Below are 21,943 nucleotides of genomic sequence, written 5' to 3'. Positions count from 1 at the left end.
TTTGTTATTTTTGACAAAAGCAAAGAGTTAAGGGATGTCGCTAACAAATATTCTGAGCTCACATAATATAGTGGCTGTTGGTTGCCATGGTTGCAGGGTCACATCTATGCCTCCAACCCCACCGTGTACTCTGGGGAGAAGGGCTGGTTGGGATTCAGCAGGAACCAGCTCCTCTTCAAGTGCCAGGAAGGCACCCAGGCTGCTAGGAATCTCTTGGTCAAGATCAGTTCCACAGACCTGAAGGAGGAGGGACAGCTTGCCTTGCCACCACTTGGTAGATTGTCTCTCTTTCTAGTTTGTCTTCTTTGTCTGTCAGTCTGTTCATTTACCGTTCATTCTCTGTATAGTTTTATGTCTCACTCTCTTTATTCCATATATTTGTCTGTCTTTGTGTCTGTTTGTTGTCTCTGTCTTGTAAGTAACTCTCTCTTTGTCTCTTATGCCACTCCGCTATCTTTCTCTCATTCTGTTTGTGTTTGTTTGTGTGTTTGCATGTATGTGGGTGTTGGTGTTGGTGTATGTGCGTGTGTTTGTGTTTGTGTTGTTTGTATGCGTAGGTGTGTGTTTGTTTGTTTGTGGATATGTGTGTTTGTGTTTATGTTCAGTTGTACCTTGTTTCAACGCTCTCATGACTTTGTTGCATATGTCTCCGTGTGTATTTCCTTTGGCATATCGCCAAATACCATTTCCATGGGGTTAAATGAAGTAATTGAAGATTTCAATACAAAGGAGAGATTGCTTATTTTGTCATACATGTAAATGTCAGTAAGCCAAACGCTTTAACATTGTGGCCTGAATATCATGTGTCTTCTTAATGAGTGCCAGTAATACAATGGATGAAATAGGAGCATGTAAAATAAGCTGGAATCAATGGCATATGGTGGTTTGTTTCACTCTATAAGTCACCTTTTCAGTGCAAGGTCTACGTAAGGAATGTTACAATAAACTTTGATTGATGAATGCATAAACTTTAATCAATATATCCCTCATGTACCATGTCATATATTGATTAAGTAATTAGTATTTAAGTATTAATTCTACTTACAAGGTTTTTGGTTTACATGTTTTTTGGTTTGATTGTTTTATGTTTTCTAGCCTGCTCCGATTCTGGACTATTCTTCAGTGATGGAGTCAGTCTAGGAGTCTTATCTTCAGTGACTGATGTGAGTCTATTGATCTTACTCTCAATGGCTTGTGCTTCCAGTGGCTGCTGTTGAAAACGTGTATTGTTCTAATGAGAGGAAAAAAAATGACTGTATTTTTTGAGTTGCACAGTGAACCCTGCCGCAGAGGAATCTGTTGAAATTGTTGTGGGACACTATGTTTCTGAATAATGAATGCAGTGATGGAAGAAGAACATGTTTTCCTTCTCTGAAACTTTGATTTTGTTTTGCGTGTTCAGTAGATTTCAACCATTCAGTCCCTATTGCATTGGTTTCCAACAGTCCAGTCAGTAGGATGAGTTGGAAATGATGATGTACATTCTGCTACAAATCTCATGTAAATCTGTACACAGGATTTGATTTTATAGTTGGAGGATACTATCACAGGCTTGATCACAAACCAAAGTTGGCTTTTATCTGGCCACTTAACACCACTATCAAGTTTGAGTTTGTCAATACCAGTGTCAAAGTGTTTACAAACAACATTGATATGGTGCCAAAAGGGCTGGAAATGCACAAATGAGAGGGCTTCCTTTTCATAGGCTCTATGTCTGTAATCCAGTCTCACTGGAGATGTGCTGTTCTGTCGCACATTGCAGGATACGTTTGTTGTACAGACCCTTGGCTCCCTGAGTGCTTTCTCAGTGGGCGTCGGTGGGGAGCTGCAGGCCAAGCTAGCCAGGAAGTGCCTGTTGGCGTACGGTGACCCAATGCCTGGTGGGGACAAGGACTCCAAGGACCCAGAAGAGATAGGTCAGTTGGGCATTGTTGTGTTCTTCCCATCAAACACAATCCTATGTAGATGTACAGTGTAGTTAAAGTGAAGTATTCAAATAAGTGAACCTACAAAATAATGTGGATGTACTAGAAGCACCTGAGACAATGTAATATATTCTTTGTAATGCTTTAACTGTGTGAAATGTGTTATTGAATGATGTAGCATGCTGGTTACACTATTGCTTTATCCTTATCTGATTGGTGACTTTACCACTTAGGTTCACTGTTATATATCGTATACTTGGCAAAATAATTTTTGTAAAGGCTTTGTACCTAAGTGTACTGTGCTTTGATTCAGGCTGTATTCCTAACCGCGTAAGCTAAGTTTTCACATGTGAATTGGACTGTGTCACTTCTCTCAGATCCAGGTGTGAATGAGGAGGTGACGATGGTTGGAGCAGGCAAAGAGTTTTCAATTCTCAGGAGCAACTCAGGAAAGGTGATCATCCCTCCGATTTCCTTCACCCCAATCACATGGAACTGGTGTGCATTTCAGAGGGTTCTGTGATGGTTTCAGTGTGAATGAATGCACTTCTGTATTAGTGTCAGTAATGCGCTCATGAAGTGCATGAAGCATACAATCAACTTATGCACATACATGAAACATACATACATGAGTGTTACCTAATGTAGTAAGTTTCTGTGGCCATTCAGTGAGCCGACTCCAGAGTAGCATTTTGTATCATAATTCAGGACTCTGTGTGAATTCCACACTGATAATAGAAATGGCACGAAGGCGAGGAGTAAGGAGACGAGATGAAGTTAGAACTTAGGAAGTCAAGATATTTTGTCAGAAGCAGTATGTTTTGCTAATTTAAAGAATAATTCCCTAGTGATATTGTTGCTTTGTATGAAAACAGAAAAATCAAAGAAGTATATCAGTGAAAATGTGGGAGACCAGACTAAAAAAGAGAAGTTATGAACTGCGAACACTAAGAGTGAGGTGATTTTTGGCAGCTCTTTGAGATCAAGGTGTATAGCAGGTCTCTATTTCATATGTACACAAAAATTCACCATTTTTAAGTTTTCTCCAAAGAAAATTTTTCTTTAAACCTGCTTTTGGCACATGATTGAGTAATACCTTTTTGCATGTCCCACTCAGTGCATAAGTTCTGTCCATGCCCAAATATTTGAGAAAGTGAAAATTAGTGAGGTTTAGTGTGTGAAACAAATTAATTAGCCAGGAAATATTGTAGTATTGGCCATCACTAACCTGTGCTAAAATCAACAGATCTTTGAATTGGTCCTCATCAGAATCATAAGCACTTCAGCATGAAATATTAAAAAAAAATAATGTCCACCTTCCTTATCACCTTTTTTTTTCACAGACTTGATCCTTCTGATTCAAAATGAAATGTATCTCCCTCTTGATTTTCTTCACTATTATAATTTTGTTTATACGTAAGTATGCTCTTTGGTGTAAATACCCATAAGTTACGTTGCATTATTCAATCAGCAATGTCATGTACCTTGTGAAAACAAAGGAGCCAGCCTTGAATCTGAACTTGATGTTTTCAAAATTTTGTTGAATGGAAGTGAATATTGCCGAATGACACTATAACCAGGAATGTACCTTGTTCTCCCTTCTTCCAATCATGCTGACAGATATACTTCATGGGGAAGTCCCAGAGTCTGGGTATCAAGCAGCTGGTCAGCCAGGGCGTGAGTCGATGGTCAGAGCTGCCCATCTCTCGCTCCCCCAGCATCGTCCAGTGCAGCATCGGGCACGACGGCCACCATGTGGTCATGCTAACAGACGAAGGGTGCACATACTTTGCAGGTACCGCCCGCAAAGGGGAGGATGGTGATCAAGGTGAGGAATTTCTTTATCTTTCTTTTTTCCCCCTCCCAGTGGGATGATGATAATAACGATAATAATATGGGGGGCATTTCATGAAGCGTTTTGGTCAGATATTTTTCTGACAAACTGTTACAAGCTACTGATATCCTTGCATCTGATTTCATGAAGGAACTTGTCGGATAAAATGTCCGACAAGCAATTATATCCGACAAGTTCAGTCAGCCAATCAGACTAAAGAATTTCTCAAAACTTGTCGGATATAATTGACTTGTCAGAATTTTATCCGACAAGTTCCTTCATGAAATGCCCCCCTGATTGGCTGATTTGTCTCCAAAATGCTTCCTATCATCTCCTTTATCAAGGGTATCCTCTTCAGTGTTGCCACTGTTCTACCAGAGGGCCCTGCCATTATTATTACCCTAGCCTTGCTAGGTACCATTTATACATAATGCTCGAGGGGGACATGGTGGGTAAAGACATATTGTCCAAGAATGAAGACACTTGACAGGATTTGAACTTGGGACTCTATAATTGAAAGTCTAAAAGTTTTATACACTATGCTACAAGGCGCCCACATAATATTTATGATATTGTCGCACATGTACACAATTCTCAAAAATACAAATCTAATTGTTGAGTTGAGTTGAATTTATTAACAACAAACATATTTACATGAATGCAGGAATAGGCAATGTATGCATTTGCATGAGCATGCGAGTATGACAATATGAATACAATAAACAAAGATATGTACAGATATAGATACATGCATATGTAATGATCATACATACATGTTTTGAGACTGTCTTTTGTAGCAGATTGACCTGCACTGAAATGAGTCATATTTGTAGGAGTGGCAGTGGCATATCTATGATGCATATGCCAAACTTGGTATCATATTGTCACTTCCAATATTACCACGATGTGTTTGCTGCCCCCAGTGAAGGGACGGAGACAGATGAAACCCAGCAAGCCGGTCAAGATGCTCCGGCTGGACGGCAAATACGCCGTCCACTCTGCCTGCAACAACGGCAGCACTGCTGTAGTCACTCGGGAAGGGGAGCTCTACCTCTTTGGCAAGGACGTCCAGAACACGGAAGCTTCAACGGGTATGTGTATGGACATGACATTATAGTGTCTTCATTAAGGGGAAGTCCGTGTCCTCTAACTGTTTGGAACACTTCAGTAAAGTTACTGAGATTTTGTAATCTTGATATCATTGCGATTATAAAAACATGCAGACTGAAATACTGGAAAAAGGTTCGAAAGAGAATGTTGTACTAAGTTTATTTTGTTATGTTCATTACCATAGTAAGTAGGTATAAATTAATAGTGAAAGGCATCGCAAACTTCTGACATGATTAGTAATGTAAAATAGGACCGTCTTGACTTTCCATCATGCACTTGGATAGGTTATGAAATTCCAATCCTGATGTTAAAGTTATGTTTATGATTTTAAAGCTAAGGATCTCCTCTTACAGAATTTGTCCCTGATTAAAAAGATATTCTCTTAAAATGTATTGTTGGCTTTGTGATACAAAGTATATCAGTTCCTTTTCTGAAATTTTCTGAACTTTTGTCTTAAAGCATATTTTATCAAAACCATAGAATGTCAAAGTGCCATAGAATGACATGCTGGATTTCTCCATGACATTCAAGAAGCCATAATTATCTTAATTTTGATCTGATTTCTCCCAAGTTTTCTATGACTTGTCTCTCTTTCACATGTTGAATTGGGCTCAACAAATTTCACTCATCACAGCTTTCTCTCCTGCATGAAATGATTCCCCTCGGGGTCTGCAAACTGTAGGCTTCTCAGGGTAACCAGTCTGTTTTATATTTGTCGGTGGAATAGGTCTGGTCACAGATTTGAAGGGTGTACCCATCAAGGAGGTGGCCCTGGGCAAGGCTCACGTGTGTGCCCTGACCACCAGCGGCCAGCTCTACACGTTTGGCATCAGCAACAAGGGCCAGTGTGGCAGGGGGGCTCTGCCTGGACAACCAGCCAAGGACGGTACGTTAATAGGTGTCTCTCAATGAATCCATATTGAGTGTGTTTCATATCAGCATACCCATATCTCAATCCCATTTAGAAACTTTTCCTGTGGCTGTTTATCAATTTATTGTGCAAATTTTGATCACATATTCATGTATCAAATTGACAAATCTTTTTTTGGCATTAACATGTATCAAGTTGTTAGCAAATCTTCAACTTTTTTTTTCATAAGATGCTGGCTGCTTTGTATAAACAAAGTTGGTTACATTACTTTGCTTGTTTCACCAAAGAGACTTGATCTATGATATATATATTTATATATATTATCTTTTGTTGTAATAAAACATACAGGGGCCATGGCTGAAGGAGCTGCCATAGCAACAGAGGAAGATGTTGAGGAGGAGGAGGTGGAGAAAGAAGAGGAGCCATGCCAGCATGAATGGGTGACGGATCAGTGCATGATGTGCACCTCTTGTGGAGAGTGCACTGGGTATGGGGCTAGCTGTATCAGGAGTCAGCGCCCAGGAAGGAGACCTGGCATGTGAGTTGCAGGGCTCTTGATGGTCTGGAGGTGTGCTCACGTGACCTCCTACATCAGAATTGCCCCCCATGTTTGTTAAACTCTTGGTGCATATGGAGTGTCCTGTGAGACAGGCTTGTAGCACTCTCTCTTTTAACAGATATGTCAGTGGCTGTTTTTAGTGAAGACATAAAAGCCACTCATAGAGTGATTTGTGATAACACCAACAAGAGTAACATTGTATATGCAGAGTATTCATGAAAGTTTGGTTATACAATGTATGTGATAGTAGATTGACTTCCTTTTTAACAACCACCTTGATTTGAATGAGTGCATAAAGTATTAGGAGTCTATATTTCTTTTTTTGTGTGTTTGTCTTGCAATCCCAAAGATGCTCGTCATTGCTGATGGATGTTGAAACACATAGTGTCATGTGAATTCCTGTTCTCATATCTATATATTCCTTGTTTTGAAGGTGTTGGCTAGTGTATCATTATCAAATCATCTTTTCTGTTATCTGTTACCTGTTCCTTCAGGATATGTGGGTGTGGCTCTGGAGATGCTGGCTGTCGCAAGTGTGGTATATGTGCCGCCTGCAGTGGCGAGGGTGGAGGGGCGGGTGCAAACAATGTACAGGGTAACAACGGCCGCCGAGGGGGCAACATCGTCATGATGGGCAACGGCGCCCCCAATGACTGGCTGGGTCACCTGAGGGATGCCTTCATCCGACGGAAGGTGCACCACCGCCAGCTGGACTGGGTGCTCGGGAAGGAGAAGGCGAAAGGTATGAGAGTGAATGAAAGTGGGATGGAAAGATTGTCTTGCAATGATCAGTGACTTCCTAGCTCTAAGACAGAAAGTTGGAAGATATACTAGTGACACCATAGATGGTTGAGAAATATTTTGAGTGAGAGTTTTGTGTGTTCTGGTCCAGAATTTGGTCCCTGTGGTTTGAAAGAACATGTTGAAATGTAATCTTTACCTGGAACTTAAACAACAGATGGGAAGTTGAGTCAGCTGAGTGACAACGCCACATTTTGTGGCACATTCCCGTGTCATCTCAGCTTGACTCCAAATATGGGTATAACAGTATGAGCTGATCTAGGGGGAATTCCCCTGTATTCTGCAGGGGATTCCCCCAAAGCTGTATTGTATCCCATTTTGGCATGCTTCCACAGAGCAAGAATGGGTCTCTCTGATTTGGCAGCAAAGTTCTTGCTGACTGAATTCGTTCAACCTGTACATTCTAACTTTTTATCGTGGAGAAAGATCACAAGTTTTGGCTTCTGATTTGGTTGTCAGAATGTCCAGAGCTAGTTTATCTGATCTGTATTTTTTTTCTCCTTTTTTTTGTGTGTATTTTTGAGGGGGGCATTTTTTACACTGACTGCAATTAACCCTCTTACTGCATTCCATTTCTGATGTCAAAAATTCTTGAGGTACTATTATATGTATATGCCTAACATTGTCATCAATGGAGGAGGAAAATGACTAGATTATATTAGTTTTGGTTAGTCTCTCACACACACACAGAAATGGTCCTTGTCATCAGTTTATGTCTTATGTTGTTGAAAACAAACACAAAATATATGCTGTCAATCATTTTGACTTATCAGAGTGCTCAAGTTGTTTAATTCAGTAAGGACTTAAGTCGAAGGACAGCTTTTTGTACTAGAAGGCATGTAGATTGCAGAATATATATTACTTTATGTATTTGGAATTTGGGTAAGAAAAGAAGATGTGGCGTATGTTTTGAAATTAAAAAGATTTTGTCCTTTGAGAATGAATATGGCAGTGAAGCTTCCAAAAGACAAAAGGAGATCGGGGTCTTCTGCTTCGCAGATGATTTTTCCATTTTCTGTCCGTTTGCTTTGTTTTGTTTCTGCAAGACGAAGGAAGCAACAGTGGGGATGACAAGGAGCCAGAGAGGGACTTTGGGAAGCATGTCATCCACCCCCCTGGACAGGTCACAATTGGAACGGGCCAGTCACCAGTCAAGCAAGTAACATGTGGACTCCACCATTCAGGTGAGTAAGGGGGGGGGGGGGGGGGGGGGAGGGGGAGAGCTTACGTTGAGCTCATTATGGGATATTAAAATCTGTCGACAGTCATAACTTCATGACCATGGGTAGTGATTTAGACTGTGTTGTATGTGATGAAGAGTGAAGAGAATAAGTCGGAAAATACTCTTTTCATTGTTTGAAATCCTTCTTTGACATAAAAAAAAATTGTATCAGCTGTGATTTTACATTGTCTGTGAGAATGACATTCCAAGGTTGTTGTTTTTTTTCAAGCAATAGGGAAAGGCTGTTCAACATAAAAGGACTGAAGTGGAATATGGCAATATGATGTCAAAAGGATGATACTGAAATGAGTGGAAAAAGCAGCTGCAGTAGAATCATCATGAATTCGCTACTGATTGTTTTTTCTTTCGTTTGACAGTGGTTCTGCTGGAGAATGGAGAGGCGTATACCTTCGGTCTTGGTAACCATGGCCAGCTTGGACAAAGGGACTCGGCAAACAGGTTAGCTGAAGATTTCTTTTCTTTCTATGGAGCCATGATACAACATTTTATTATTATTATTATTTTTTTTTTTTGGGGGGGGGATATAGATTTGCTTTAAGTAGAAGCCTCAGAAATTGCTGGCTCAAGGGCAAAAGTTTATCTTTATGTGCTTTGTGGTGGGGACTGGTAGAATGGTAATAACATTGCTTTCAAGGTAAAGTTGGAGTAGTGCTCATGTAGGGAAAATTATCTCAGAGTGTTTCAACTTTTTTGTTTTCATTTTTCTTGTGTGTTATTTCTTGCATTGGAGGACAGTTAATTAATCTGTTTGTGGATGTTAAGTCACCTTCAGTGTGCGTGTTTTTTTTTTTTTTTGTCTCCCCTTCTCTCTCTGTTTCTTGTATGAAAGTTTTCCCCTCTGGAAACCTTGTTATGCTTGTAGTACGCAGTACGTTAATTTCTGTGAGCAGTCTTCCAGCCACAAGCATACTGGTATGGAGTAGTAAAGTCCTGTAGGGATGGACTACACAATAACAGGTGTGACAGAAGGTTTTTTTTTTTTAATGGGTATATATTAAAATGTGAATCTCAACTCCAAAATCTCTTCATGTTTATTTCAAACTCTCTCGGTCATCCAGGGCCACTCCGGTCAAGGTTGGAGTGGACGAGAAGATCACCCAAGTGGCTGCCGGCAGCAATCACACTGTCCTGCTATCGGAGGGTGGTACCGTCTTCACCTGTGGCAGCTTTCAGGTAGACATAAGATGAGGGTGATGGTTGGTATGTTTGTTGTGGTGATGGAGTTTTGTGCAGCATTGAAGTGATGGTTACTTTCATAATAATGCTGTTAGTTTAGTGTGGCAATTGTGATGCTCTTTGTGATGTTTAGTAATGATGATGGTGATGGTTGTCTTGGTTACAGCTGTGATGATGGTAGTCATGATAGTAATATCCACTATGTGTAGTCTAGTGTATGCAAAATAAGTGTAGTACCACATGTCCTTAATTTGAATTATTACAATCTGTCATCAAAACATGCCAATTTCTAGTTTCTCAGCATATGTAAGATTTGTTTGCTTACTATTGTAGGTCTTGTTTGTATGTAAACCAATGTCTACTTCCCCCATTCCTAATCCCCTATCCCTATTCCATTTCAGAAAGGACAGCTCTGTCGGCCGGTGCAGGAGGAGAACAATGCTGCTGGTGCCATGTCCCACACAGTCCCAGCCCCCATTCCTTCCCTAGGGGCACGGCACAGCAAGCGGGCCACCTGGGTAGGGGCATCGGGCGACCACACCTTCATCAAGGTGGACGAGGCCCTTATCAGCCCCAAGATGCTGGCTGACTCTCTCGTCTTCGCCAGTCAAGAAGAAATAGGTACCAAAAGTTTCCATAACTTCTAAATTATGGTCATTACCATTCAAAGCATGCATTGCCCACTTCCATGTCATCTGAAGGTCACATGAGACTTATGTAATGGATATGTCATTGCAGATGTTGCTAGAAATGTAATTGGTACTGAGTTTTCAAAGATGGTTGAATCTCATCTATGCTAGTGATCATGCACAGGTATTTCAAACCCTCTTTATTTTGTGTTGTCCAGCATTTTAGATATCATAAATAGATGTATTTTGCTTTCGGGGAAGAAAGAAAGAAAGAAAGAAAAAACTTCATTGTGTCCTCTCCATGAACTGGCTTCAGCTCATTTGGTAATGCCACTGCCTAGTAAGCAATGAGTGACATGGGTACAATTCCCAGGCTGGCTTTAAACTTTTTCACAAGGTCCATCATAACGCGGATCAAACATGGGATCAAAAGCAAACAAACCGAATATCTATTTATGATTACCCATTTTCTGCAGACACTCATGCACAGACAGAGATTGTGTAGTTGTGTCTTTTGTCCATCCCTAAAAACTGATTAGCCGTACTCCTTTCGACATTCGCATGTACATTATAGCAGTCATCGTGAAATGGAGACTACTGTTTGCTGCATAAGGACTTTCTTTTACACAGAAATGTTACAAGACTGCATTTTATTTGCTTTGATAATACATGGTTTTGAAAAGATTATGTAAAGATGTCACTCCAAATATATTTCTTGTCAATCCTTAATGTATTCTACTTTCTTGGTTTCATCTTCTTTGTCATTGTGTTCATTTGGGTAATTAAAAGAATAAATGTGAAGTGTTTCATAGCCATGGGTTTCATGTGTCTCTAGGTATTATCGTGACATGTTTTACAATTGAGATGTTATGTTTTTGTTGTTGTCAGGCATTCTTCCCAATGACGAGACAATTACGTCAGTCAAGTGTCTGATGCTGAATCGCAAAGATGGCGCCTGCACAAGCTTCACAGGTGTGGACCAGTCCCAGCTCAGGGGGTGCAGCATCTGCTTGGATCCGCTCTACAACGTGCTCTGGAGGTAATCCATTTAACTCCATGCCACACCTCAAATGAGCCTCCCGTACATGCCCATTTACAAAGAGATTTTCAACATTGAATGCTGCAATATTTGCATCCATGAATTTTGTGGCTGTCAGAACACATGTTGTTGTTGTTTTGGATTGTGGAGCTCTCTGCCGGGTGGGCAATTTGCTCCAAAAAATATAATTATTCAGATATGCCTGAAATTTAATTATAGAAACCTAAAATACTTTAAATTATTTACAAAAAACCAAATTACATTTATTTTTATATTTACAATGATATATATACATCGGAAGGAAGGGGACAGGGTTCCGGAAATGATGTCATCTGCCTACTCCTGCATCGAGAGAAATGCAGGGTTACGCCGTTCCCGTCGGCAAAGCAGGTATAGGACCCGCCCGCCGACGCCGGTGATGTCTTGGCCTTTCCCGGGGTCAGGCGCCTCTAGTTGTCTTATCGGCCTAGGTGTTAATTATTATTAGCCTAGTAGGCAGAGACATCGTGGAAGAGAAGAGTTGATAGAAGAATAGCGGAAAGGGTGAAGACAGAACAAGAAGACAGACAGCTAGGGGGGTGGAGGGTGCTGAGCTCCTCTCTCTGACATAGGGTCAGCCCGTTACCATCAGCCCGTCAGCCCGTTACCATCAGCCCATCAGCCCGTCAGCCCGTCAGCCCGTTACCAGTCAGAACACAACCAATCAGCTGGGAATTCATTGTTTATTACCTCTGCCGAGGGAGGAGGTTATGTTTTCGTTATCGTTTGTTTGTCCGTGTGCAAAATAACTCAAAAAGATTGGAATGGGTTTGGATGAAACTTGCAGGAAAGGTTGAGAATTACACAAGAAACAGATGGTTAAATTTTGGTATTGATCTTAACAAAAAGTTTCTATAATTGGGGAAATCAGGCGATTTTCAGCATGCATATGTATCCATGGGTAGAAATCACTGATCTCTACAGAAGAACAAGATTAGTGGTGGAAATGAGCTGTTTGGCGGAGGTCTGCGCTCTCAGAGTGCTTCTCTAGTTTATTTATTGTTGTTTTTTTTTACTTTAAGTACGATTCGCACAAGTTGCTATGATTGAAAACATTTTTATGAAATAGGCTCTAGCAGAACCTCTCTGTACAATACCATCTTATGGCATTTGAGTGTGGTTTGCAGTAGACTGGGTTACTTGGATATTCAAATTTCATGCAAACCTTTTCATTGTCAATTGTGTCAATTGTTCATGACAATCAGAAAGATTTGCTCAAAATTGGCTCAACAAAGGAACAACTGATGCGTGCAAACTGAATTTAAAGTATTCAGGGAGTAACTGATTGTATGGGTACAATAATGTAGCTGTCCATGTTTCTCAAGAGACACAAAGCTGCACATTTCACTTTGAAATGAATCCCATCATGATATCTGAATATTTAATCTGAATGCTAAGTACTTTGGTTTCCTCATACATCTTATTCTGTAATATCTTAATCAACTCTTCTCCACTATCCCTCTCTCAGTTACAACCCACTGCTGCACCAGATCCAGTGCTACAACATCCTGAAGACCGGTATTACCTGTCCCTCCATCCTCCCCAACACACCACCCGCTGCATCCATACTCTCACCCCAGCTAGCCCTGCCCTCCACCCCACACGTCCCCATGGAGGGGGCCCACATCGCCCTCCATGTGCTGGCCTGCCTGGACTCACTGACCGCCAGCCGCGAGGCCGGGCTGACCATCGTCGAGTCCGAGGCGCAGGTCCAGAGTGTGGCCAAGGTGTACACCAAAGATGACTTCAGTATTGTCAATCGCTTTGAAGGTAGAGAATCTGTGTTAACCCTAGTCACTCTGATATTTGATAAAGTCCCATAAACTACTACATGGTACATCCAGTACTCATAGGCAGTTAATGATATTCTTCACACTCCTGTAAAAGTGGAAATTTTTGCAGTGTTGAAATTTTCGCGCATTTCACGCAACCAGAAACTAGCGTGAAAATAAGAGCACACGAATATTTTTGCTTGCCAAATGTTCCTGTGCGTAATGTCTTGATTCCGCGGAATTAAAAACGTGCGAAACTCTTCTCACCCGGCCAAGCGCGAAAAATTAGTTACGCGAAAATATCCACTTTAACACTATATAATCAGGGAGATACTACAAGTGCACTCCTAAAAGTAGCAGCTTCTAGTACTTGGTTCAATGGGTATGGGAGCAGTCTCAATCAGGGGCTGTTTTGAATTGATATGACCATTGTAATGGACATGACACTCAACTTATTGGTTCTTGCAATGCTACATTTCCCATTGAGGTGTAACATGATTTTTTTTTTGTCAAGGTGATTGGAAAGGCAGTAGAAATCGAGGAATCATATACTTTCTGTTGTTAGTGCAGAACCACATTATAAGTGCCCAATTATAGACGACTACAATGTAGTTTCTATAAGCTGTGAAGTATATTTTGGATTGGTATACCATTTACATCAACATAATACAGGCTTCAGGATAAAGTGATGGACACTAGATGGTTATGAAGAAGAATAAAAAAAAAAAAAGAGGAAGGAAGAAGAAAATATATATGACAAGTTTACCAGAGAGCAGGAATTTTTCTTCCAAGGTCCGAATCTTGCTCTAGTGTCTGTTTTACTCATAATTTTCATATGGTCATCCATTTACCTAGGCTACGGAGGAGGTTGGGGCTACTCCGGTCATTCGGTAGAAGCAGTGCGGTTTTGCCCCGACACAGATGTCCTGCTGGGTGGCTTTGGCCTCTTTGGTGGGAGAGGGGAGTACAGTGCCAAAATCAAGGTATGTGACTCAGAAAAATTTGAAGAACTGTATTAGCATCATGGTGGCTCAATTAAAAACGAATTGTACAACCTCTTGACTGAGCTGTATAGTGATATTCAAATGGATGAAAAAACACTCTGGCATGCACAAGTTTTTGAGAATTATGCTCTCTTAACATACCTGTGAAGAAATATCACCAGTTTGCAATCTGTGTCTAAAAATTGTTTGCTTTTAAACTTCTATCTGGGGAGAAAACATATGGTTTGATTTGGTTACTCGCAAAGTGTCACTTTTTGAAGCCTCTGACTTCTCTTTCCTGCTGAAATTTTTTCATTGTTTCATTTTTCATGCAATAACAGAGATTAAAGTTGTATGAAGAACAATGCAGCTAAGATTTCTGAAACTAGAAACATTGCTAAATACTGTTGTTAATCCTCTTAAAAGATATTCTCCTTGCTTATTTGACAAATAAATAGTATGTGCATAGATGAAAATGTTAATAAAAGCAATTGTAACATCAAGTTTAGTAGATGCTACTGTGTTGAGTTGTCCAGATCATCTGTATATGGGAATTTAAAATCTTCATTAAGTACTAGTATATTGGAAGTGGGCACAAATGAAGTTGAAGTTGATATAGTGTCTTTCTACATGCTATTTACACTTTTATGAGTATGTCTAGAGAAAGGTGACATACACATCGTCATACTTTGAGGAGACTGAATAGTCCCGTGGTAGATTCAAAACACAAACACAAGCATATATATGATTTGGAACTACATTGTGTGCATAAAAGAATGACCAGCCGTTTGTTGAGAAACTGAAGATCTATAAGTTACTTATTTGAGAACTTTTGTTTTCCTTTTGAATGAAGGTGTACGATCTGGGGCCCAAAGGAGGTGAATATGAGTTGGACGGTGAGCTGTTAGGGGAGAGTGATGACATCACGTTTGACTGTGGAGCAAGGTGAGTTCCATGGAAGTCCTTTGTCCCTTGCGAAAAGGCATCAATTGTTTCCAACTTGTATCCCAAAAACACAAGTCACATACGGTGCCGATGTCATTATCAAATGTTTTAGATGTCACTAAACATGATGACTTTGATTGTGGTCATTAAGTAAAATGAGCAGCCTGGGAAACTGATATTGATTGACACACAAATCCAAAGTTGCTTCCCAAAAAATATCCAAAATTCATCAAATCTAAGTGTCTTTCTGAGGGCACTGCAGAGATATAGTATTACTGTTGACCAGCACGTTGTCTAAAAGTGCATGTTTAGCCTCAGGGATGGATGGTGTTCAGGCATCTCTAGTGGCAAGAGTTGTGGACGTTAATGTCTCCTTTGTTGAATTGATTGATTGTTCCAGTAAGTATCATTATCTTAGCCCTGTCTATCTATCTCTCTCTGATTCTGTAGGGAAAAGTTCCCCATCCTGTTTGAGGATCCAGTCCCACTAGTGGCTGGAAACTGGTACGTGGCTTGGGCCAGGGTCAATGGTCCCAGCAGTGATTGCGGCTCCAATGGTCAAGGAACGGTCACCTCAGAAGACCAGTAAGTTTAAACCTCTTCAGCTGTTTTATCTCATCTTAGAACAATACAAAAGCATTGCTCATTTACTGCTTTGAATAACTTTGGCATTGATGCATGAGTTTGTTGATGGTCTTGCAAATTTATGTGAATTTTGACAAGACTGAATTCACTGATTTCATTTGGTTGAGTGTGTAAGAAATGCTGTACTCCTCAGTAACTATGATTAGCCATTTTTTAATAAACTGTAACAATTTTCAATTGTATGAGGTACATGAAACATACAATACTTTGCTGGAAATTTTATGTTGAGCTGGCAAGTATTTCTCTTCTCATGCATTAGTTTTGTCTTGCATTATTGTGTCTCCTCAGAGTATCCTTCCAGTTCATGAGCTCCAAGAAGTCAAACAATGGTACTGACATCAACGCAGGACAAATACCTCAGATTTTATACAGGTGTGTTCATACGGACAGTGTCAATACTTCAATTTTGTAGTGATAAATGAACCTCCCTTCTCTTCACTTCCTGCACTTGATTTCCCATTGTTCTATTCCAATTTTTTTTTTTTTTTTGGGTAGTGTCATTGATTGATGGATGTGCGTCGTAAGATATCATATCCTAAGTTGTGTGTGTAGTGTGTGTGTTTGTGTGATGGTGGGGGGGGGGGGCAATACTTTGACAGATGAGTTAACTAGCACATTGGCTTGTACGTTCATCGCATCCAATATTTTACCTTGCAGACGAAGGCTCTCAAAGTTGAAGCCTCAAATAGAAATGATGTAATTGTTGGAATGATGTCATCATTTAAAGCCCTGGTGTAGTGTTGTGATGACAAAAATGTTTTTATGTTTGTTCATTCTTCTCATTTTGTGACACTATCTGTCATGATTTCCACCGAGTAACTGATTATGCAGTTAAAATGAATTCCTTTGAATTATGTGTTGTAACTTGTAACCCCCAATAGCAAAATATAAAAACCTGTTGAAGACAAATCTAGGACTTTCATAATGTGTTAAGAACTGCTTCTTCATGAATATTTTGGTTCTCCTGATATCTTTTTGTAGACTTCCTCAGCCAGATTCAAACAACTTCCGAGGGAAGAAGATCCAGGGTGACCCAGTCCACATACTGTCTTCAGCCTTTAGTAGCTCCGTCTCACCGGTGAGATACTTAACCTTGTGATTGACGCAGTAGCAATATAGAGATGGTGCAAGCAAATATGCAGTGATTTTAATCATCTTATATTGGACACAGGATATGATTTTTAGCAAGTATTTAATTCCCTCAACACTGAAATTTGGTTGTAGCCTTACAAAAACAACAAAAATAAAACAAGGAGTGGCCATTTAGATGCTTTCATCAAATTGATATACAACACAGAAATATTTTTGTACAGCATTACTGTAATCCTCCGAATCATAAAGAAGCAAAGTTTGCTGAAATTAGCCAAGTATGAAAATCTAGTAAATGTTTCTTCTTTTACAGTTGCAAGAAATCATCAACCCTTTTATTTGTCCACACACTCAAGTGTTTTAACTTTCATCAAAACAAAACAACTTTCATCAAAGGCATTACAAGTAGAATCCCATGGGAACTACTTCACAGTTTAGCATCAAATTCTTCCCACTATTGGTAATCCATCCACAGGAGGTGTTTGAGTCGCTGCTGAAACTCCTGAAGTGGAGCTGGCGTATGTTCCGGCAGAGCGTGGGTGAGGCCCTAGGGCTGAGGGATGGCCAGCAGACCGCTGCCCGCGGTGAGCTGGACCGGCTGGTCTACATCGCCACTGCTTGCCTGAGGCTACTCCGGAGCCATGTCTGTGAAATATATCCCAATCCAGGTAACGATGGGATTGGAAAGGGTTGGGGGAGGGGGAGGGGGAGGGAACTCCTGCAGATTGTAGAATAAGGTGGTATTCAGGGAGCATTTGTCCTGTCAGTTTCATATCAATGATTATACTTGAGGTAAAGGCATATACATGTGTATAATAAAGCCATGTTTTGGATGAGGTTGTTTACAGAAGATGATCTACGTAGCTTGTTTGAAAGTTGGATGTTTGTTTGTATCCATAGTCATTCTATTTTTTTCTGTCGACATATAATAATGTGTCATTTTGCTGACTGACGGTCAATAACCCTTCTCTAAAACAACAAAACATCCCATTAACAGCATCAGGTATGAGAGGATTTTTATGAAGCAAAAAGTTCTTTGAGGGCTATTTGCTTGAAATGAAGCTCTTATACTTTCTCCAAGATGGTGACTGAAAAGTGAATATCAGATCCATGAAATGCCTGGCTCAGTTACACCTGTGTGATTATAATGGAGTCAAACCATTTTATGTCAAAACTATAATTAATTATAGATTTGGATATGCATGAATTTTTGCTAAGATGGAAATCATGCCAATTGTATGACATTGAAATCAGAAAAGTTGGAAAATGTTTATACATCATTTCATTGGTTTCATTTGAACAAGATTCCAGTGATATTATCGTTCCAAGTTGCCTTGTCAAGTTCTGTCAGTCACATGTTTTTTTGATTGCCCATCATGTCACTCTCTTTCTGGTAGCTACTGGCAAGAAGCCGGCCAGTGGATCATCACAACTCCCAGAATGCATCTCAATGACCTGCGACCTCTTGAAGCAGATCCTGGGCGAGCTGTCCGACCAGCGACTCTGCCCCATTGCTGGCGAGGATGGTGGAGCCCTTGCAGCCCCGCCTCCAACAGACGCCCCCCTCTCTTGCCACCCCCTGGGCAGGGTTGTATCAAGTCTCATGGATGAGTGTCACCACACCTTTGTGCAGTGCTTCCACGCCTTCTACCCTACCCCTCAACTCAAGTGGGTCTTCCTCTGTGATCTCCTCAACTCAACGGATGGCGTAAGTGCTTATTTTGACTTCCAAGAATTTAATGAATTCACACCTCCTTGTCAGAATACATTAGCAGTAAGAGTGGGGAGGTATTTCTTTCTTGTCTGGAGGCGACAACATGGCATGGTTTTACTGTGAAAACCCTATACTATGAAAGCGCAATGTACAATGCATGAGGAAGTCTGCTTTGTTGTCCAGCATGGACAAACGCAGTGATACATGAGTGCATTTCTCAATTATCGAGCAGGTAACCTCATGTGTTCATATATGAGTGTGCTTTAAGCAGTACATTGAGGATCTTACATTGAGAAATGGTTTGTTCATCCAGGTTTGTACATGGTGATGTACACCCTTTTTCTTTTTTTGCCAAAGACTCAGAAAGATGCAGGATCTATTGGTTTCTTTGCCCAACATCTGCAATGTAGGTGTAGAGTAGGGTTCTTGCTAAGATAGTGCTAAGTAGCAGGGCGTCACCAGCTTGTTTTCAAGGGGGGTGCGTTTTGACACTAAATGTTTACGAGATTTTTTGGACAGACATTTGGAATATAGGAAGCTCTCAATCCCTAGACTTTTACTGTTTTTTGAGGGAAACCAAGCGCGGAAAGGACACCGGCGTAGCTATAGGATTTCATCTTGGGGGGGGGGGGGGGGGATGTTAGTATGCGAGGGAGCGAGCAAGGGTGGGGGGAGGGGGGAGGGTGTGGAAGTGCCGGAGGGGGTTGTACCCCCTATAAATGGATTATGAAATGACGGTGTGAAACGACAAATTACTGGCAGCGATATCAGGAGAATGACTACATGCGAGCGAGCGGAGCGAGCGAGCTTGAAAATTTTTACATTTTACAGTTCAAAAACTGCCGTTTGTAGCCATATTTTTTTTTTTTTTTTTGGGGTAAATTAAGGGGGGGGGGGCGCACCGGATGCAACTGCTGGCAATTACTGGCAGCAACATCAGGAGAATTGCATAGCAATTAAATGCGAGCGAGCGAGCGAGCGAGCTTGAAAATTTTGACATTTTACATTCCAAAAACTGCCATTTGGATCCATATTTTTTCTCTTTGGAAATAAAGGAGGGGTGGGGGCGCAACGGGCGCAACTGCCGGTAATTACTGGCAGCAACATCAGGTGAATGGCATGATAATTAAATGCGAGCGAGCGAAGAGAGCGAGCTTGACAATTTTGATATTTTACAGTGCAAAAACTGCCATGTGGAGCCATATTTTTTCGCTTTGGAAATAAAGGAGGGGGGGGGGGGGCGCACCGGGCGCAACTGCCGGCAATTACTGGCAGCAACATCAGGAGAATTGTACATTATGTTGTTGTGTAATTTGTCTCGTATATTACATGAATGTTTTGCAAACGTTTGAACAATATTATTTAATGACACGTATACTTTGTACTATGTTTTTGATTTTCGTTGATTGGAAATAAACTATGATTGATTGAATTGAATTAATTGAATTGCATATTTAAATTCGAGCGAGCGAGGGAGCGAGCTTGAAAATTTTGACATTTTACAGTAAAAAACAAACAAACTGCCGTTTGTAGCTATATTTCTTCGCTTTAGAATTTAAGGGGGCGCATCGGGCGCAACTGCTGGCAAATACTGGCAGCAATATCAGGAGAGCATAATGATTACATTCGAGCGAGCGGAACGAGCGAGCTTGAAAATTTTACATTTTACCGTCCAAAAACTGCCGTTCTTAGCCATATTTTTTCGCTTTGGAAATCAAGGGGGGGCGCACCGGGCGCAACTGCAGGCAAATTACTGGCAGCAACATCAGGTGAATTGCATAATTATATAACAATTAAATGCGAGCGAGCGAAGAGAGCGAGCTTGAAAATTTCAACATTATACAGTAAAACAAAACTACCGTTTGTAGCTATACTTTTTCGCTTTGGAAATTAAGGGGGGCGGGGTGGCGCACCGGGCGCAACTGCTGACAATTACTGGCAGTAACATCAGAAGAATGGCATAAAGATTAAATGCGAGCAAGCTTGAAAATTTTGACATTTTACAGTCCAAGAACTGCCATTTGAAGCTATAGCTTTTTTGCTTTCGAAATTAAGGGGGCGCACCGGGCGCAAATGCTGGCAATTACTGGCAGCAATATCAGGAGAATTTAAATGCGAGCGAGCGGAGCGAGCGAGCTTGAAAAATTTGACATTTTACAGTCCCCAAACTGCCGTTTGCAGCTATATTTTTTTTGCTTTGGAAATTAATGGGGGGGGGGGGGGGGGGCACCAGGCGCAAATGCCGGCAATTACACTGGCAGCAACTTTAGGAAAATAGCTTTACGACTAAATGCGAGCGAGCGGACCGAGCGAGGTTGAAAATTTGACATTTTACTGTCCAAAAACTGCCGTTTGAAGCTATATTATGTTTTTTTTTTTCGCTTTGGAAATTAAAGGGGGGGGGGGACGCCCGGTGCGCCCCTCCCCCTGGATCCGCCACTGGTAGTCAAGGGTGTGGGTTTATGTTCATGACTGGGGGAGATATGACCAGTGAGGTGGCGTTGAAGTGACCAAGTGGGGGACGGATATCAAAAATCTGCACTTTAGAGCATCCCCTAAACTAATTGTGCGTGTTTGTTTGTGTGTGTGTGTGTGTATTGTACACATGGAAAAGTTAGGAATTAGCCCAGGTCATGCAAGTCTTTTTATTGGCAATGCAAGACATTTTTATATAGACTAGTATGTAAAGTAACACTGCAAAATCAATGATCTAGCTTTGATATAACGAAGCGTAATGTACAAAGGTGTACATTCTACATCACATTGCGCAACATTGTAGCGATTCTTCGTTCGGATGTACTGAGTACACTGCGCACATCCTGCTTATATGCAGAATGCCAACCAGGAATCACGCTGAATCACAATCTTTTGTCGGGTCCGGGTTTTTTTAACAATGTTTCACACTATATACCTATTTAATTATGGTTAAAAGAAATCATAGAAAAATATCTTATTTCTTGATCACCCTTTCATTCAAAAGCAGTTTACTAACACTTGAATGACTATTTCGCTAAGTCTTTTTTTTTAACCAGCGGAATTGGGAGGGGCGCACCCCCCTCCCCCCCCCCCCCCCCCCCCCTTCGTAGTAACGCCAGTGCTTTTTGGGTGAAATAATTGGACAGATTTCTTGAATTCTAATCAAAAAAAGCAAGAAAATCTTTTCATCGCGGGAATTATGATTATGTGGGGTGGGGGCAAAATGGTGCGCTTGCCTTCCAATATTTTTTATGGGGGCAACATTTTTGTTTTCTTTCAAAAGCAAGAAAATCTTCTCATTTCGGGAATTATTCATTATGGGGGGGGGGGCAAAAATCAAAATATGCTTGCCCCTCCAATATTTTATGGGGTAACTTTTTGTTTTTCTTAAAAAAACAAAGACAAGAAAAATCTTCTCGTCTCTGGAATTATGGAGGGGGGTGGGCAAAATGATATGCTTGCCCTCCATTTTTTTTTTTCCCATTTTTTTTTTTTAATGAGGCTAAGGCCTCGCTCTTAGGCTGGCAATATGGATTGGTTAGAAGTAACGTACATAGACCCTACATACTTGTATAAGTTAGCACACGCTACAT

The 21,943-nt window shown here is 40.8% G+C and overlaps 1 protein-coding gene across 1 annotated transcript in view; it reads left to right on the top strand.

The window, feature by feature from the left end:
* The window catches only part of LOC139716265 (E3 ubiquitin-protein ligase MYCBP2-like), a 74,230-nt gene that overhangs the window by 42,192 nt on the left and 10,095 nt on the right, over positions 1–21,943 (top strand). Inside the window, exons 8-29 of the mRNA XM_071627833.1 lie at positions 97–274; positions 1,096–1,163; positions 1,763–1,916; positions 2,303–2,379; positions 3,546–3,753; positions 4,683–4,850; positions 5,597–5,755; positions 6,089–6,278; positions 6,794–7,041; positions 8,147–8,284; positions 8,700–8,781; positions 9,402–9,516; positions 9,921–10,140; positions 11,037–11,187; positions 12,695–12,996; positions 13,854–13,981; positions 14,835–14,926; positions 15,377–15,511; positions 15,860–15,943; positions 16,553–16,649; positions 17,136–17,328; positions 18,058–18,368. Of these exons, the coding sequence (XP_071483934.1) occupies positions 97–274; positions 1,096–1,163; positions 1,763–1,916; positions 2,303–2,379; positions 3,546–3,753; positions 4,683–4,850; positions 5,597–5,755; positions 6,089–6,278; positions 6,794–7,041; positions 8,147–8,284; positions 8,700–8,781; positions 9,402–9,516; positions 9,921–10,140; positions 11,037–11,187; positions 12,695–12,996; positions 13,854–13,981; positions 14,835–14,926; positions 15,377–15,511; positions 15,860–15,943; positions 16,553–16,649; positions 17,136–17,328; positions 18,058–18,368 (3,498 nt within the window). The remainder of the gene's footprint in view (positions 1–96; positions 275–1,095; positions 1,164–1,762; positions 1,917–2,302; positions 2,380–3,545; positions 3,754–4,682; positions 4,851–5,596; positions 5,756–6,088; positions 6,279–6,793; positions 7,042–8,146; positions 8,285–8,699; positions 8,782–9,401; positions 9,517–9,920; positions 10,141–11,036; positions 11,188–12,694; positions 12,997–13,853; positions 13,982–14,834; positions 14,927–15,376; positions 15,512–15,859; positions 15,944–16,552; positions 16,650–17,135; positions 17,329–18,057; positions 18,369–21,943) is intronic.

This window comes from Diadema antillarum, unplaced genomic scaffold (assembly GCF_040938485.1).
Source record: "Diadema antillarum isolate AM-2024a unplaced genomic scaffold, OU_Dant_1.0 scf00000063, whole genome shotgun sequence".
Classification (NCBI taxonomy): Eukaryota; Metazoa; Echinodermata; class Echinoidea; order Diadematoida; family Diadematidae; genus Diadema; species Diadema antillarum.
Note: the sequence above shows the minus strand (reverse complement) of the source record. Positions and strands in the feature narration are given on the sequence as shown.